At 42.7% G+C, this 17,583-nt stretch overlaps 1 protein-coding gene across 5 annotated transcripts in view; it reads right to left on the bottom strand.

Moving 5' to 3' along the window:
- Nucleotides 1-14,758, bottom strand: part of RUBCN (rubicon autophagy regulator) — a 29,892-nt gene extending 15,134 nt beyond the window's left edge. The window contains exons 1-9 of one of the 5 annotated variants that reach the window (XM_075268505.1): nucleotides 14,656-14,745; nucleotides 9,900-10,053; nucleotides 8,000-8,083; nucleotides 6,906-7,062; nucleotides 5,673-5,779; nucleotides 5,438-5,588; nucleotides 4,002-4,463; nucleotides 3,727-3,771; nucleotides 1,089-1,172 (exon numbers count right to left, since the gene is read on the bottom strand). In XM_075268505.1, coding sequence (XP_075124606.1) covers nucleotides 1,089-1,172; nucleotides 3,727-3,771; nucleotides 4,002-4,463; nucleotides 5,438-5,588; nucleotides 5,673-5,779; nucleotides 6,906-7,062; nucleotides 8,000-8,083; nucleotides 9,900-10,053; nucleotides 14,656-14,693 — 1,282 coding nt within the window. In that variant the 5' untranslated portion in view covers nucleotides 14,694-14,745. Of the gene's footprint in view, nucleotides 1-1,088; nucleotides 1,173-3,726; nucleotides 3,772-4,001; nucleotides 4,464-5,437; nucleotides 5,589-5,672; nucleotides 5,780-6,905; nucleotides 7,063-7,999; nucleotides 8,084-9,899; nucleotides 10,057-14,655 lie in introns of all 5 variants that reach the window. The other 4 variants (XM_075268506.1, XM_075268508.1, XM_075268507.1 and 1 more) reach the window with 4 other exon arrangements.
- Between the last annotated feature and the right edge of the window lie 2,825 nt (nucleotides 14,759-17,583).

Here is a 17,583-nt window from a genome sequence, read left to right as displayed (position 1 = left end):
TAACATGCTCCGCAGTGGCCAATACAACAGAATTGTTTCGAAACCAGTTAATAATAAAACAAAACACCAAAGTACTCACAATACAAAACTACACAAAACTGTGGAGGCAACCTGGGGAAGGGGGGTATGAAACTGTGGGGGACATGTTATACTGTGTGAGAGCCACTGAGTGGCGTTATACTATGTGGGGACCATTAGTAGGAGCATTATAATTTGTGCAAGTCAGGTGGGGGTGGGGTTAACTTTTGAAATCTTTGCACATCATTGTGTTAAAACATTCCTGCTTCCACCCCCACCCCAAAAAAAAAAAAAAAAAAAAAAAAAAAAAAAAAAAGCATAAATAGACATATGGTACCTGAATAATGGCAAAATACAACATGTAGCTAACAATTTTTATTTTTTTTGCTGGAGTTTATTTTATTTTAAGGAATAAGTGTTCAAGCTATTCCCTGCCCTGGCTTTCTCCATGCACTCTCCTTGATGACCAGATGAACAAGTCTTGAGCTAGAGAGCCGAAGGTTCTTTTTTGTTTTTTCACCATTAAAACTACCAAACTATATAAATCTGCTCAGCTCTGCCTTGCTGCATTTTCATAGTGACAGTCGCTTTAAACAGATCACTTGATGCTGCGGTGTTGAAAATCCATGTCAGAATGGTTGCATAAAACAATTATTAAAGTGAACATTTTCAGAACAGCTAGAAAGCCATCACTCAGAAATCCAGTGTCTTATACCAACTAAACTTAGTTCTTGACAAATTCCATTGTATTCCTCCGCTGCGGCTGCTACTGTAATCCCACCCTGCTCAGTAGAAGCTGTGGCTTGTCAGTTAGGCAGAGACTGAGCTTAGATCATGAATGCACTGGACTCATAAGCTCTGCCAGTCTCTGGCTTATTTTAATATTCTGCAGAATTATGCAACTGCTCTAAGACATTATCAGAAGGAAGTAGACATCCTCATCAGGTCTTACAGATCTATTTACCAATGTGTGCAGGATGTATGGGGAAACCTAGTGAAAGATCCTCTTTGAACAATAGTTTTAAGAAAAAAAAAAAAAAAAGTTAATGCCAGAAAACCAAAGTACTTACCATAATCTACATAAAGAGAGTTGGGAGTATTTACTCCTCCATTAAATGTATTATTGCTTCTCCTGGAAACATCTCCATGGGATTCTATAGTGAGAGAGAGGAGTTAGGCACCAGAGATATGAAATATATTTTGACTTAGAAAAATTGATATTTTACATGGTTTGTAAAATGAAACCAAGAACACCAAAAGAATTGAGAACTATATAAGAACAGAGAGTGATGGAAGTCAAACCCTAGACAGGGATTCCGATAACGTATCAGGTAGGGCTGGACGATTAAAGGAGTTATCCAGTTACCAAAAATTATCTGCAAATACATTCTCAGTAGTGCTAAACCACTCACGGTTTTCATGCGCAGCCTTTTCTTGGCTTTATTTTACTTGAGACTCCTGGTATCACACTCCATTATATGCAGTGTATCTGTGAGACTTGGTTCACATCTGCATTCAGTATGCACAATAAAAGGCAGCTCAAGGAACAGTATTTAGCACTGCTGTGAATGTATTTCCAGATAATTTTTGGAAGCTGAATAACCCCTTTAAGTGGAAAATAACTGAACATAAAGTCAGATAACCAACGTGATTTTCTTCACTTCGGTTATTACAATATTTTTTTTTGTATGATCACCTCCCCTGAGCATCTGCTTATACGCTAGGGTCTATTCAGACCCCACAGTATAACAATAGCAGTTTTTGGTTTGGTCATGTTTGGTCTGAATGAAATTGGCAGATGAAACTCATGGGACGAATCATGCAAGGTTCTCCTAACAATGCAGAAGGGGTGTAGTTTAAAAGGTGTGTTGCCTAAATGGTCATAAATTATAACCAAGGTAAAATGCCTGATTAATTGCAATTTTGATTTAGGTCATAATCGCCCAGCCCTAATATCAAGTCAGATCATGTCAAATAAAAGTCTCGTACAAACTGTATACAATTTACAACCATACAATACATGCAATCTACAGGAATAAGAATTTACAATCATATACCGTATTTTTCGGACTATAAGACGCACCGGACCATAAGACGCACTAAGGTTTTAGAGGAGGAAAATAGGGGGAAAAAAAATTAAGGAAAAAAAATTGGTGAAATATTTAATAACCTAATAATATAATATTTCACCAATGTAAATAGAACCGGGGGCTTTCGGACACAGGGATACCAAATGTGTATGTGTTTCACAGTAATGTTTTTGTTTTATATGTATTGTAGGGCTATGGGGGTGATTTGAACATATCTATCTATCTAATCTATCCTATCTATCTAATCTATCCTATCTATCTATCTCCTATCTATCTATCTATCTATCTGTCTGTCTGTCTGTCTGTCTGTCTATCTATCTATTCTATCTAATCTCATCCATGGATGGAAAGAGACACCCTGCAGTGAAGCTATGTAAGAAGAGAAAAAGGGGCGGGCCAGACGGGTGAAGGAGGTGTGGTTTTCTAAGCAAACTTGAAAACACACCTCTTTCACCTGTCTGGCTCGTCCCTCCTTCACTGCCTCTCAGATGTCGCTTCTGCAATGATGCCACACAGGCAGGGAAATAGGGGCGGGCCAGACGGGTGAAGGAGGCGTGGTTTCAAGCTTCCCGTTTGGCCCGCCCCTCCTTCCCTGTCTGTGTGGTTTCATTGCCGGAGCCAGATCTGAGAGGCAGTGAAGGAGGGACGAGCCAGACGGGTGAAAGAGGCGTGGTTTTCTCGGCAAGCTTGAAACCACGCTTCCTTCACCTGTCTGGCCCGCCCCTACTTCCCTGCCTCTCAGATCTCGCTCCTGCAAACACGCGACACAGACAGGGAAGGAGGGGCAGAGCAGGCAGGCACCGTGCTGCTCTTCTTTTCATTCGCACAGACGGGACACAGACGCTGCGCACGCTGCATTCGGACTATAAGACGCACACACATTTTCCTCCCATATTGGGAGGAAAAAAAGTGCGTCTTATAGTCCGAAAAATACGGTAATAATCCATGCAATACACATACAAGGATATTGAGAGAAGCAAAGCACTGGTTCTGATGGGTTGAACATTGGTTTCTTTCAAACAATGGTTAAACAGATTGCCTCACATTTGTTTCTACATCCCCTGCAACATGGCTCCATAACCCCCACAGCCATCTTTACTGCCAGCAATGTTTCTAAAGTATCATACAGAATAACAGTGGAATATACCTCTGTATTGCCTCCCATTGTATTGATTTTTTTTAAATTTTTGCAAGATGTATATATCAGCTATCATTTTGATATGCATTGAGTTCACAGAATTCTATGGATATATTTAGTGTATGCACAGATCATGAACTGTGAACCATCCTACACAATAAATGTCATGCTAGAGAAAAGACAGGGAAAGAAATTTAATAAGCAGGTTTATAAACCACATTCACATGTACCAAACTGTAATCTGAATGTAGTCTATTGAGCTATAACAGGAGACAGGAACCAGTATAAAATTTGCATACAACTTAGTTCCCTTTTTTCATTTTCACTAGTAAAATTCTATTTGTTTACTTAAGTACTCCAATGAAGACACTTGCCCAGTGTCATACTAGCCAGCATATGTCAAACCACTGGATTTCGCTATATAACCAATGTATCAGTAGACCAGTGCTTCTGCTCTTCAGACAATAAGTAAGGCTGAACCTGCTACTGGATCCTCCATTATACTAGTGATAATCCGTTCACCTCCTAGTGTCAGCAGTAAGAGGTAAAGTAAGAAAACAGATTACGGAGTGCAGAAATACCAAATATTAGAGGCCATATACAGACATATTGCACATACACTTTAAGTAACAGATCAGGGAGCATCTTAAGTAGTTAAACATGAGACTACACTGTGATCCTACTATAGTTAAGAATGAAACATGAAAATTTTCTGGACATAAAAGCAAGAGTTTTGTAGCGAGCATTACACTTACCATAATTTTTACCTATAGCTACATGAGTATCAGAGTGTGAACGCATGTGGCTCTTTCTGATTTGGCTTGATCCATTACTTATTTGGCCTTCTGAGAAGCTAGAGCGGCGAGGGACAGAGAGCAGAGTGAGACTTGGTAAAGCTGGTGTTGTTGGAACTGGAGTGTCTGTTTTTTGGGATCCCGAGAAGAGATTAGAACTACTGCTGCTCTGAGAAGATGCTCTGCGGCTCATGTTTCCTATTGCCAGGTACTCTGGGCCGTCATCTGCCTCACTTGGCGGGTCATCTGGAGTTGCAGTCTCTTCACTGTGGCTGGTCATAGTGCTGATGCTCATTTCACTTACAGGAGAAAAGGGCTCATTGGGAGACAAGTCTCTGGTGTGAGGCACGGCCTCATTCACAGGCAGCGAGGCACTTTCTTTATAGATGTTGTTTTGCTGATCTACTATGCTGGAATGAAACCCTGAAAGAAAGGAACATTAATGGAATCATCAGCTTACAATAGGGAAGTGACACATTATTGGGCACGGACTGTGTGGCCAGTATAAGGCTGCACATCCCTAAGGGTGTGTGCCTTGTCTGATAAAAGAGCACAAAAAGGGTTATATAAAGCAGTTTCTCCCATTTTCTCTCCACTAGATCCTGGATATAGCAGACAGTGGCATCTTCAGTGACATAGAAGGGGAGTGTAACTAAAAACAATCCCTGACTAGAAGAGCTTGACACGAGTCAGATCAGTCTAACATGTATTTACTACAAAAATCCAGCAGAAACCTGAGGCTGACAAGATCTCTGTGGAGCAATTTCATGTACCAAATATATGTATTCGAAATAGCCTCATTCCACATGCAGAGGCTAAGCTGACAGCTTTTCTGTGTGGATGCTACTTATTCTGCCAGATACTTTATTTTACACACACACACACACACACACACACACACACACACACACACACACACACTTTCCTTAGCGAGCAAATAGAGTTGTGAAAAATTCATCCACGTGCATGAGATTTATATGTGAATTTCAGCATGGAATGCATACAGAAAACCACATACAATCCTGAACCAGTGAATAGACTCTTACGGAGGAGTTTATGGCTGGTACATTTTCCAGGGTCATGAAACACATTTCAGGTTTTTTTTCCTAAATAGATTTTAATAATGCTACTTGATGCCAGTCTACCACTTCTCCCAAGCAGGTTACATGCCACATTACAGTGACAAACAATGCTCCTCTGCTCTGTATGTCACTTGTGAAGATTTGGAGAGAAACAACTCTGAAGTATTATGCTAATGAGAGAGCACTGGGGGAGGGCCTTTAGCCCAAAGAGCACCAACTGCCTAATTTGTGTGTATATATACATATACACACACAATCGCATTTATTGAGTCATATAATCCGGTCAATATAAAGCCATTTGCTGCTAAGTCTTACCATTGCTGGGCATACTGGCTGGAACTTGCAGGCTGTTGCAGGACCTATAGAGAAGCTGGTGTGGATTTTCAGTGTATGGGATGACTGGTGTAACAGGTAGAGCAGTAAGGCTCAAACTTTTTCCTGAAATGAATTCTCTTTTTCCAGCAACCTGGAGTTAAGAAAAAAGAAAGTTAATTACAGATTTCAATAAATCTCAGTTAGAGAGACAGGTAGAGAGAATAAGACCGCTCACCACCGATGGATCAATTTGTGCCAGTAATCTGGGATTATTCTGTTCAACAGCTTCTAGACACTGAAACATGGCTGTGACGTGAGTGTCACTCAGCAGGAAGGCAGAATCTATGGAAACAGCAAAGACAATACATTTTTTTTTTAGTACCAAGGGGGAGCACGGAGTTATGTTTTAAAGAACAAGTACTCTACTTGCCTCTACTGATCTCTATTTTCTCCTTACTCTTTTCTACTTTATACTTGCATCTTTCATGAAATAACATTGTGCTTTGTGCTGTACCCCTAATAGTCTTCTCGTAAGCGTCTATGGCCGGGTTCACATCTGCGCCCGGGGTCTCCATTATGCAGGTTTCCGTTTCCTGCCCGAAACCGGTTTTCAAACCCATTCATTGGAATGGTTGTGGAAACTGTCTGGCCGTGAGCGCAAGTGAGCGTTTTGTGCTCTCCACGGTGAAACCATTTTTTTTTTTTTTAACCGGATACAAAGTCGGACATGCAGGACTTTGTGTCTGGTTAAAAAAAACCAAAAAAACATTTTGCCACGGAGAACACAAAACGATCACCGGCGCTCACAGTCAGACACGCTCTGTCGGGTTTCCGTCTTCTGTCTGCAGAAGCCAGAAACCCGACAGACGAAGATCGGGCGCAAATGTGAAAGAGCCGTTAAAGAGGATCTTTCATGGGTTTGGGCACAGGCAGTTTTATATACTGCTGGAAAGCCAACAGTGCGCTGAATTCAGCGCACTGTTGGCTTTCCCGATCTGTGCCCGAGGTGAAGAGCTATCGGTACCGTTACCATAGCTCTTCACAGTCAGAAGGGCGTTCCTGACAATCTGTCAGGAACATCCTTCTTCACAGCAGCGCCTATAGCGCTGTACTGTGTGAGCGGGGAGGAACGCCTCCTCCCCCTCCTGATAGTGTTCATCTATGGATGAGTACTGTGAGCAGACAGAGGGAGCGTTCCTCCCTGCTCTCACAGTACAGCGCTATAGGCACTGCTGTGAAGAAGCACTTATTAGCACTCATCTTGCATCAGTCCCTGTTGGCATAAACTGGTGCAGGAAGGTAAACACAGTATATGCCAATAGGCTGTTCATATGTAAACTGCAAACGAAAAGAGAAATACAGGCGTCTGAAGGAGATAAGCATAGATCCATTACTGTGACTACTGAGAGGAGAAAGGTGCATTTGAGAGTTTCTGTAAATCCATACTACGATGCACACTGTTTCTTACCAGAGTAGAACTTCTTAGTATACTGTCTGTTCCCAAGAAGGGCCTTGAGTTGTGCAGAGAGACTGTGGAATTGCAGGCTATGCTGTAACCATAACTTTCCACTGTCTTCACTGGTACCATCACCATTCCTCTGGCTGTTTTCACAGAAGAGGAGGAACTAGATAAAGAAGCAAAAGATATGTTGTAAGTAAAAGAAAGAACTTGAACCAATTGCTTTTTCCCACAACAGAGTACACGTAAAGTTGTGCTAACTTTCACCCATGTGTACAATGTGCAAAGGGGGTTGAAACTTTAGAAACAGCCAGACCAATAACATTTTCAGATGTATCTCCTACATTATGTAATCTTAGGCTGTTGACACATAAGCAACAGTGAGCCCATACTAAGTAAGCGAGAGCAGATAGCGGCTTTTTACTGCAGTTTTACAGGTTACCATGCAGCCAGTAGTAAAGTAGGGGAGTACACAATAGATTACAGCATTTACTCAAAGGGGTTGACCAGGATATACAATTTTTCAAGGCGAGGGAAAGTGGGAGGGGGGAACAAAAAAACAAAACAAAACAAAAAAAAAAAAAACAACACCACACAACATATGTACGTCTGTATGTATTATGTATGAGACTGACGTCCCAGTTCCTTTCCTTAGACAGTTGATTGGCCTCAGTGGTCACGTGAGGCGAGAACTTCAACCAGAAAATGTATTGGGGCACAGCAAAGTACCGAGGATAAACGAGTATGTTTTTGTTTGTTTTTTTATTTTTGCTTGCTAAATATTGAATATCCTAGAAAACCCCTTTAAACGAAACACTGACTACAGATGTAGGGCTAGACAAGAGTGTTCATTAGGAAACAAGTAAGGTTCAGGAAGATCTCCATAGAAGCTATTAAAAGGCAATAATTTATATATGTAAAGTAAAAAAAAAAAAAAAAAAAATTATATATATATATATATATATATATATATATATATATATATATATATATATATATATATATATATATATATATATATATACAGAACTGTGAACACAGACCTATCTGATCAGCCTCCAGGTCACATCAAGGACTTGTATAAGTTAGGTTTCATATTTTACCTTCTCTACCTGAGGAGACGATCCGGGGAAGAATCGTGGACTGCTCTTCACAAAGTTCCAGTAGTTCTGCTGTTTGCTGTAGACCTGAAGCACAATGATGAGGTTAACATCCCACAGTCTATTACTACAAGTACAACTCCCACAGGGGTTTCTAAATAGAATTCCCAAACTCCTGAACAGTAAGTCCACCAAAACATGTTGCTTGAAAGGGATGTACAGCAGCCAACAAATCTAACAAACAATTCTGCAAGGGCACCAACAAATATCACTGCAATTGAAATCAGTTCAATGAATTTGCTACCCGAGGCAACCAGCAATTCAAAAATAAAGCAAAGGGAAAAAAAAAAGAAAAAAAAGTAATTGTTTATGCTTGTGGTAGCCTTCCAAGCTACAGAGCATTTATCTTTAGACCCATGTATCAATGGTTTATGCGTTACTCTCCTCAGCAGTGTTGCTGCAGAGCAGGAGATTCCTAATAAAAAAAAATTCAAAAAGGTAGAACACAATGTAAACAAGAGACCGTCCATAAGTGGCAGTCTGGAAGGGGTTCACCCAGAAGAAAATCTAATATCCACTGTTCCACTCCTTTCTATGGGAGTGTCTGAGTAGAGATCTTAGTCAGTCCTTTAGAACAGATTGCAGTCCTCCCATATGCGCACTAACACACTATCAGAACCACTGTTCACATGACCTATAGGGGTTCGAGAAGCCAAAGTCTCAGTAATCATAAATTTATCATCTTGTGGAGAAGAAATAAAAGTTATCCGTGGACCACACTTTTTAGAGATTACCTTTTACCATCTCCAGTTCTTAGCATCTGTTAATGGACATGGTTTCCGGCAGAGCTGGAATTTCTTTCTTTACCGTTCCCAAGCAATAAGTGCTGTAAGTTTTGGTGCCTGATACGCTACTTATATCTCTGTATTGCAAGATTCAGAGCTCCAGGCAGCTAGTGCCAGAGCTCAGAATCACACCCACCACCCTGACAACACGGCGCCAAAACTAACTGCACTTATTGCTTGGGAATAGTGTGGCTACAAAAAAGTTCCAATTGCTAGAATCTGTGGAGCAGCACCTATTAAATGATGCAAAGAGCTGGACTTGAGGGAATTGTTGAAAGTTCCTCTTCAATAATTGTTTAATAGTCTAGATGTGTAAAACTGATATATTGTTGATCAAAATTGATCGTTCATATATAACAATTACTTGATACTATTACTTGCTTGGCAGATTAAGATTATTAAAGGGTTCTCCAGGCTAAAATTACCATTAACTCATTCTACAGATAGGTCTTCAATATAAAATCATTGAGGATCTGACATCCCCACTATCTGCTGTTGTTGGCACTTGATACACAGAGAATGGGGCAGGAAGCAGACAGCTCTGTATATGAGTCAAGTTGCTCCTATATTTCAACACAATTATGCCAAACCATAACATAACAAAAAAATATGTAAAGACGTGTCAGTCTGTGCCAATCTGTTCATGTTGTTAAAATGGGTCATCCGGGGAAGGTGGGGGGTAATGAAAACAAAAACCAGCAGTGCTTGTCGCACTGATCCCCTGCCACACTCAGGCGGGACAAAAGTACAAACCAACAGGGGCCAGGTAAGCATTGAAATGAGAGCAGTGGGAGATTGTGAGCCCAGTATTTCTCCATTTTGACGTGCCTCCCCCCCCCTTTTATTTACTTTCTTTTTTAAACCATTTACTATTTTTCTTCTGGTAACCCCGTCCACAATGCCTAAATGCCCATCAGTTCTACACAAAGAAAACAGTTGTGTATATACCTGTATTTCAGGACATGCTCGGATAAATAAAAATAGTACAGTATATTCCGATTACTGTCATACATTTCAATTTGACCTAAAACCCATTCAAATAACGGAAAGGATATTACCTGATCACATACAAGACCATGCTGAAGAATGTCGCTCATATCTCGGCAGAGTCTCTGAAGGCCACCATACTTGGACCACACATTTCGGCTGTTGCCTGATACTAGTCCTTCCACAGTGGTTTTCAGATTATCCAGGAGCCTCCAGTGTTCATCCCTGCTGAATATTGGCACAATATCATTAGACCAGAGGAAAATAAATAAAACACCTTGACCTTCAGCCACCATTTTCGGGAGGGGGGAGGGGCTAGGCAATAGGTCAACTGTTGAAACACCTCAGACAGACCCCCAGTAATAACGGCCATACTAATGGATCAGAACCTGGAAATCACTTTGCTCTGTGGGGTTTTTTTCTGCATAGTATAGATAGGATTTTTTGAGATCCAGCCATTACACATCACCACTATACATCACACTCACCCAGTGCGGACCCTACCTTAGACTAGGTATATGTATATGGAGATCGGCACCGTTTACACACTCCAAAGCATTCAATGACATGCGATAACATCTGAACCATACACGTTCATTAATTCTCCTTTTGGTTGGAAACAATGGACTCAGGTGTCTGGTGCCAAAAGTGGATAAGTATCTTCAATAGATAAACCGTCTATTGCCAGTAAATAGACAATTCAAGAGGACATCTCTAAACAATGGTGGATAAAGCAGCTAGGGTGACAGAGGATGAACTGATTCAATTCTAACAGACAATAAATCAAATGACCCCCAGCCCCCCCCCCCCTTCTAGCCTAAGAAGCAATTTGTAAGACCATGGCTGAGCCATGAAACACTGTCTGTATGCATGCTGTATTTCCCAGACTATCCATGGCTGTGTCAATGGATCTCAGTGTGTCCTTGTCACTTAAGATGCAGAGAGCTCCTAAACCTCCAGATCACTTTTGTGCTGGACTGGTTTCATTACAAACCGATCTGGACATTTGGGAAGGGGAGAAGTCACTGCATCATAACTCACATTGAGTTTTATTCACACAGCTACGTACAGCTGGGAAATTAACCTCAAAATAATCAAATCCAAAAGTCGGCTCAATGAATCCATGAATGTCTCATATCCATTATTTCAGTTATTCTGCATCCATGCCGTTCCATCACAAGGCCATTGGCTACAGGATATGTCACCAACTATACACTATCCAATCAGGATTGCTAATACACAAATAACCAAAACCACATTCAGTCGCGTGGCATATAAAGAGTGTCCTACAAATCATTTATTAACCGTAATTTAGGGAAAATGTTCAATAAATTGTGACGAATAATTGTATAGCACTATACCAGCGGTCTGAGCGGGAAATAAAGCCGCCACAGGACCACGTTTTACATCCAAGGGATACAGTCTTCACGGATCCCCATAGATCTGAGTCTATTAACTAATCCCTATATGATATAATCTCTTCACTCAAAAATGACGCACATGTAATACAATATTCTTCATATCTCTCCACTTACTTTTTAATCACACAGAAATAGCTTTGCCTGCCATGTAATACCCCCTGCGTACTGAAAGCTTCACCCTCATACTTTACATATAGCACAGCAGAGCACTCAGAAAATGATCTGATCAGAGGTCGCTTCTTCTGGCTCTCTTATCTATGACATCACTTTTTATTATGCACCTTCACTGCTCAGAGCAGCCACCATTACTCACACAACTGGAGATACAAGATTCTATTTATACCGTATATTCACACATCCCACAGACTAAGCAGAGTGACGCCACCTCCTCATCTATACATACGTATAAAGGCCTCTCCCATATCTGTGCATGAACACTATGAAAGATGTTCTTGGAAGTGACAAGTGTTTGTAATGTATACGGCATAGTAAAACATTATTAGACCTTCGAGCTGAAATTACCAATCTGATGCTATATGGACAGCACATCATACGAGTTTATAGACATGTTACACATATACCATGAAGGCTAATAAGGTCTACACAACTCTATACACAGAGACTGTCACTAGAATGTAAAGTGTTAAACTGCTACAGCGTAAAATTACAATTACTAAATGTAAAGAAGCATGTCAGGTTACTAGACCAGAACGTACTGTACTACAAGCACACCGCCTCTTTTTGCTTAAAGCGTAACCACCTTTTTTTTTTCCCCCCACACTATTTTGTTGGGGGGGTGTTTGGCGACCATTTTTCTAATACACTTTATTAACCCATCTAGCTTCCCTTTTATTATAAAACAGGCTGTAACATTCTCCTTAGCAACCCTCTAACTGAGGGCCATAAGCAGATCTGAAGCATTTACCAAGTGGGGAAGGTCACTTCAGATGGCTGTATCTCCGCCAGCCCAGTTCTTCACTGAGGCCAGGACTATACAACAAAATCAATCCAGAGACGAAACAACAATAATATGGTAGAGTCAAAGTGGAACTAAATAGGGTTAGGTTCAGACTTGTGTCTACTCTCCATCGTCCATATCCGCCTTGGGATCCAAACGACGGAGAGCCTGTCCCCTAAGGGTATGTTCACACTGAGTTTTTTTGGAGCGGATTTTGACGTGGAATATGCCTCAAAATCCGCCTCCAAAAACGGCTTCCATTGACTTCATTTGGAGCCGCTCTTTTTTTTTTCTGCCAGCTAGTAGCGGAAAAAAGAAGTGACATAACCTATCTTACTGTGGATTCCATGGCACAAGGCTCCCTCCCGATTAGGCCCATTCTTTGGGCCTAATCCAGAGAGGAATGCTAGTGCACTGCACCGGCATCCCATCACGGCTAGCCATGCAATAGTATTCACACACGGAATGCAAATTTCGCCGTGGGAACAATCCCTAAAACAGCGGTTACCTGCAGACTCCATGCAGAACTTTTTTCTCTGCCAATTTTCCTGCAAAATCTGTAAGAGTCTCTGACACAGATATGACTGAAGCCTAATGAAGTTTTGGCAAGAAGAGTCATTATATAACAGAGATTATGATCCACTAGTACATGCAAAGGTGAGAAATCCATGAAGTGTTCACCCTGTGACCTACAGTACTTAGAACAAGTCAGTTGTGACATTCATTGTGTGTCACGCAGCAAGTGTTTCATGCCTAGAGTTGTGACACCATTCTGTCACCAAGGACCAGCTCTAGCTAACAAACACACACAAGTACTGGTAATGTCACCAGCCATCTGCTGCATTCATCAAATAGGTGATGAAGGTCGTGCTATGTCCTGTTATGGCCGAAACGTCATCTTTTAGGACTAATAAATGTAGGAGCTTTTTTCACATTTCCTTATATTCATTTTTCCGAGAATCCACCTCCACGTCCAGCAAGTTGACGAATTTTAGCCCCATCTAAATGTTCCCCATTGCACCACCGATGGCCAAATGAATGAATGTGGCTCCTGTGGAAGGGTCATCAGTATCAATTACCTTCAGATCCTGGACAAACCCTTTAAGGCGAAGGCCCCACGTTTCGGAAAAGCTGCCTTTTTATTGCAGATTTTGCAGCATTTTTTCGAGCCAAGAGTGGCTTCAACGGGAATGGGAAATATATAGGAAGCTCTTAAACCTCTCCTTTCTGCCAAGTTCACCCCTAACGTTGGCTTCCAAAAAAAAAAAAAAAAAACGCTTTTTGGCAGCGTGGGGTCTCAGCCTAAGGGTTGGCTTACACTAGTGCTTGTATTCCGTCTGCAAGGAGTCCGCATGGAGACCCTCCATAGACCATAACGGGCTCCGTGTGCTTGCCGCGCGCTGCTCGCACAAATCATTCGTGCGGGCAGTGTGCGGCAAGCACACAGAGCCCATTATAGTCTATGGGCTCCATGTGCTTTGCAAGCACATCACTTGCATTAGCGTTGGTATTCCGTTCGGGGGGGGTCTCCATGCATCGCGGTTCTTCCTGCAGCACTTTAGACAGAAAGTTTGCGGCATTTTCCATTACAATTACCCTATAAGGAAACTGCTAGTGTTTTCATAGGTATAACTGACATGCTGTGATTTCCAAAACTACACCAGTTTTGAAAATCACAGCTTGTCCGCACCGTGGTTTTTTTTACCACAAAGTGGGCATGGGATTCGTTAGCATCCCATCCACTTTGCCCTTACTGTAAAACACCACGATTTTTCCCAGAAAATCGCGGCGTTTCCTTCCCATTGGGCCATGGCTTAAAGGGGTCTTCTGAGACTTATTAACTGATGAACTGTCTTTAATCTGGGTCACCAATTGAAGATTAACAAGGTTTTGATACCCAGGACGCACACAGAACAGCTGTTAGAAGTGGCAGTGCCACTCCGACTGACTGACGTTTATAGGTCACATGGTCTGACTGCAGTTCAGTCCCATTCCAGATAAAGAGTGGAGCTGTGATACTAAGCACAAGTGTACAGCAAGTACTGAAGTGACTGCGGTGATCACCCAGCGCCTTCAAACTACTGACTGGCAGAGGTCAGAGACCCGGCCCTGACCAATGTATACATGATAACCTAAGGATGGGCCATTCAATATTATGTCCCAGAAAACCAGAGTACTGAACAGAGCCTTACTGGTGTCTATGTACAAGATACTGAAGACACTTGTTAGGAGCCCTGCTGTGCTCACCTCCCCCAATGACCCCAACCTGCCCCTGGACACTCCTAGCAGCGACATGTCTGAAGTACTTACCAGAATACTCCACAAGCCCCAGCTCAGAGCTCACAGCCGCCGTCCACCACAGCTCAGCTAGATCACCATATAGTGTTACATGTACCCAAGGTATACTGCAGCCATGTTCTGCATGCCCACAACCAGGCGGTGACTTACCCAGCACATACTTCCCGGCGCAGGCCGCTGATCTCCATGTCTGTGCCCGGTGAAAACACTTTCCATCTCACGTCAAAACATAGATCAGCCCTGCCCTGAACCCGCCCACCGCACTCGTGCTTCGTACTTCCGGCGAGCGTCAAGACTACAAGTCCCGTGAGCCTCCTGCTAGTGAAACCTCTGCAATGTGCATGTCTGCCAGCAGGTGGCGGGGCAGGGAGTTTCAGTGCTGATGTTATAGGGGTGTGTCATGTTGTTACATATTACACATGGGAAAGCTTGACACATTAAAGCTCAGAAATACAAAGCTGAGGTGTTACCTGAGCTCCAATGCAAAAGTGGGGGCTCAACCTACCTTGTGCCATTTAGAAGAGTTTTATGTGGCACAGGGACAACTGAATCTCCCTCAGGATCAAGGACCCAGTAGCGACTGTTACCCCTACACCCCCTGGTTCAAATAAAAACAGATTAAAAGGATTCTGTCAGGAAAATTTGAGATACAAATCCACCTACAGATCCAACTCGTCCTGTTATAAAGCCTTCTGTGGCCATGTTAAAAATAAAAAGCCTTATACTCGCCTGTCGCTGTAGTCCCCACACCGATGCAGTTCTCCATTGAAGCCAGAGGGGTACAGCTCTGCCTCAGTGCACATGCCCCATACCTATGGCACTTGCACACTGAAGAAGCCGAGGTGTACGTCCTAAACTTCACTGAAGAACAGCACAAGCATCGGGAGCACAGAGATCAGTCCTAAGAGACTCATTGGATTTATTTCTAGGTTAGTATAAAGTTTGTTATATTTTTAATGCGGCCATGTATTGCTTTATGACAGGGCGATTTGGAACACTAAACCCCAGGTTTATAATGACCTGTGAGTGGTTTAGTGTCCTAAATCGAGCTGACAAGTTCCCTCTAAATAATCACTGGCACACTCATGTCACCTCCACCTCAAAAACATCTCCAGAATACGCCCTTTCCTTACCAGAGATACACTAAAGACACTTATTGTCTCTCTGATTCACTCTCGCCTGGACTACTGTAATTCCTTACTAATCGGTCTTCCCCTCACTAAACTCTCCCCTCTACAATCTATTCTGAATACAGCGGCCAGGCTCATCTATCAGGCTAGACGCTACAGCGATGCCTCTGGTCTGTACCAGTCACTACACTGGCTGCCTATTCATTATAGAATAAAATATAAAGTTATTACTCTCATCCACAAGGCTCTCCATAATGCCGCCCCTCCCTACATTTCTTCCCTCATCTCTGTCTACCGCCCAACCCGTGCTCTCCGCTCACTCAATGATCTAACACTTACATCCTCTATTATCTGAACCTCCCACGCTCATATACAAGACTTCTCCCGAGCTGCACCACTTCTCTGGAATGCTCAATCCCGTATAATCAGATTAACTCCCAATTTCTACAGTTTCAAGAGCAAACTGAAGACACATCATTTCAGACAGGCCTATCACAATTCCTATGTAAAAACCTTCCATACCGTAGTTAGAATCTCTAAAATATTACCTTCCTCTGTCCCCGCTCCCACATTACCCCACGGTATGATGCCATTTCAGGCTAACGTTATATGTCCAAGCACCATCCTCATGTTAAAGGACACGACTGGTGATGGCTCATAAAGTTTTATGTTTGTGTAATGACAGTAACCTCTATTACAAAATTGTCTGAGGTTGTATAAGCAATGCTACCTCCGATGCCGCCCCTGCTTCCTCTTGTGCCACTACCTCTACTTCATAGATGGCAATCTCTTGCGAGCATGGCCCTCAGTCCCATTGTGTGAAATGACTTTTGTTGTACTGTATCTTTCCGTCTGTATTTGAACCCTACAAATTGTACAGTGCAGCGGAATATGTTGGCGCTATATAAATAAAATTTATTATTATTATTAGAGATGAGCGAACAGAGTTCGATCGAATAGCTATTCGATCGAATATCAGGCTGTTCGAGATATTTGATTCCAATCGAATACCACGTGGCAATCGCAGTAAAAATTCATTTCCCCTCCCACCTTCCCTGGCGCTTTTTTTGCACCAACAACTGTGCAGGGGAGGTGGGACAGGAACTACAACGACGTAGGCATTGAAAAAAAATAGGAAAAAGCCATTGGCTGCTGAAATCAGGTGACTTCGGATTCATAAGAATAGTGGCCGCCATTTTCGTCTCATTTGCGGCTTGGAGAGATAGGGGCTAGAGATGAGCGAGTACTGTTCGGATCAGCCGATCCGAACAGCACGCACGCATTGAAATGAATGGACGTAGCCGGCACGCGGGGGGTTAAGCAGCCGGCCGGCGTCAAAGCGGAAGTACCAGGTGCTTCCATTCATTTCAATGCGTGCGTGCTGTTCAGATCGGCTGATCCGAACAGTACTCGCTCATCTCTAATAGGGACAGAGATCTGCTGAGGGCTAGAGAGGGATTCGCTTCTGCTAGGCAGGAAAACATTCTGAAACAACAGCTCTTTTCAGAGCTACACTGCAGGAACAGTGTACGCATACACTAAACCTACCAATGATGCATCAGGGTAGCAGCAAGGGACGGGGGCCAGGACATGGACTAGAAAATCCAGCTGGGCATCCAGTCCACAGTCCTAGTACTGGAGAGGGGCTGCCAGCAGTACCCCTCATCAGTAGAACAAGGGGGTCGAGGAAATGGACGAGGAAATCCAGCTGGACATCCAGTCCACATTTCAGGTACTGGAGAAGGGCTGCCAGCAGTGCCCCTCGTCAGTAGCACAAGAGGACGTGGAAATCCAGCTGGGTATCCAGTCCACAGTCCAGGTACTGGAGAGGGGCTGCCAGCAGTGCCCCTCGTCAGTAACACAAGGGGACGTGGACGTGGAAATCCAGCTGGGCATCCAGTCCACAGTACCTCGACTCCAATTATATACTTGAGAAGTGCAGCCAGCA

The sequence above is a fragment of the Leptodactylus fuscus genome, chromosome 3 (assembly GCF_031893055.1).
Source record: "Leptodactylus fuscus isolate aLepFus1 chromosome 3, aLepFus1.hap2, whole genome shotgun sequence".
NCBI lineage: Eukaryota > Metazoa > Chordata > Amphibia > Anura > Leptodactylidae > Leptodactylus > Leptodactylus fuscus.
Note: the sequence above shows the minus strand (reverse complement) of the source record. Positions and strands in the feature narration are given on the sequence as shown.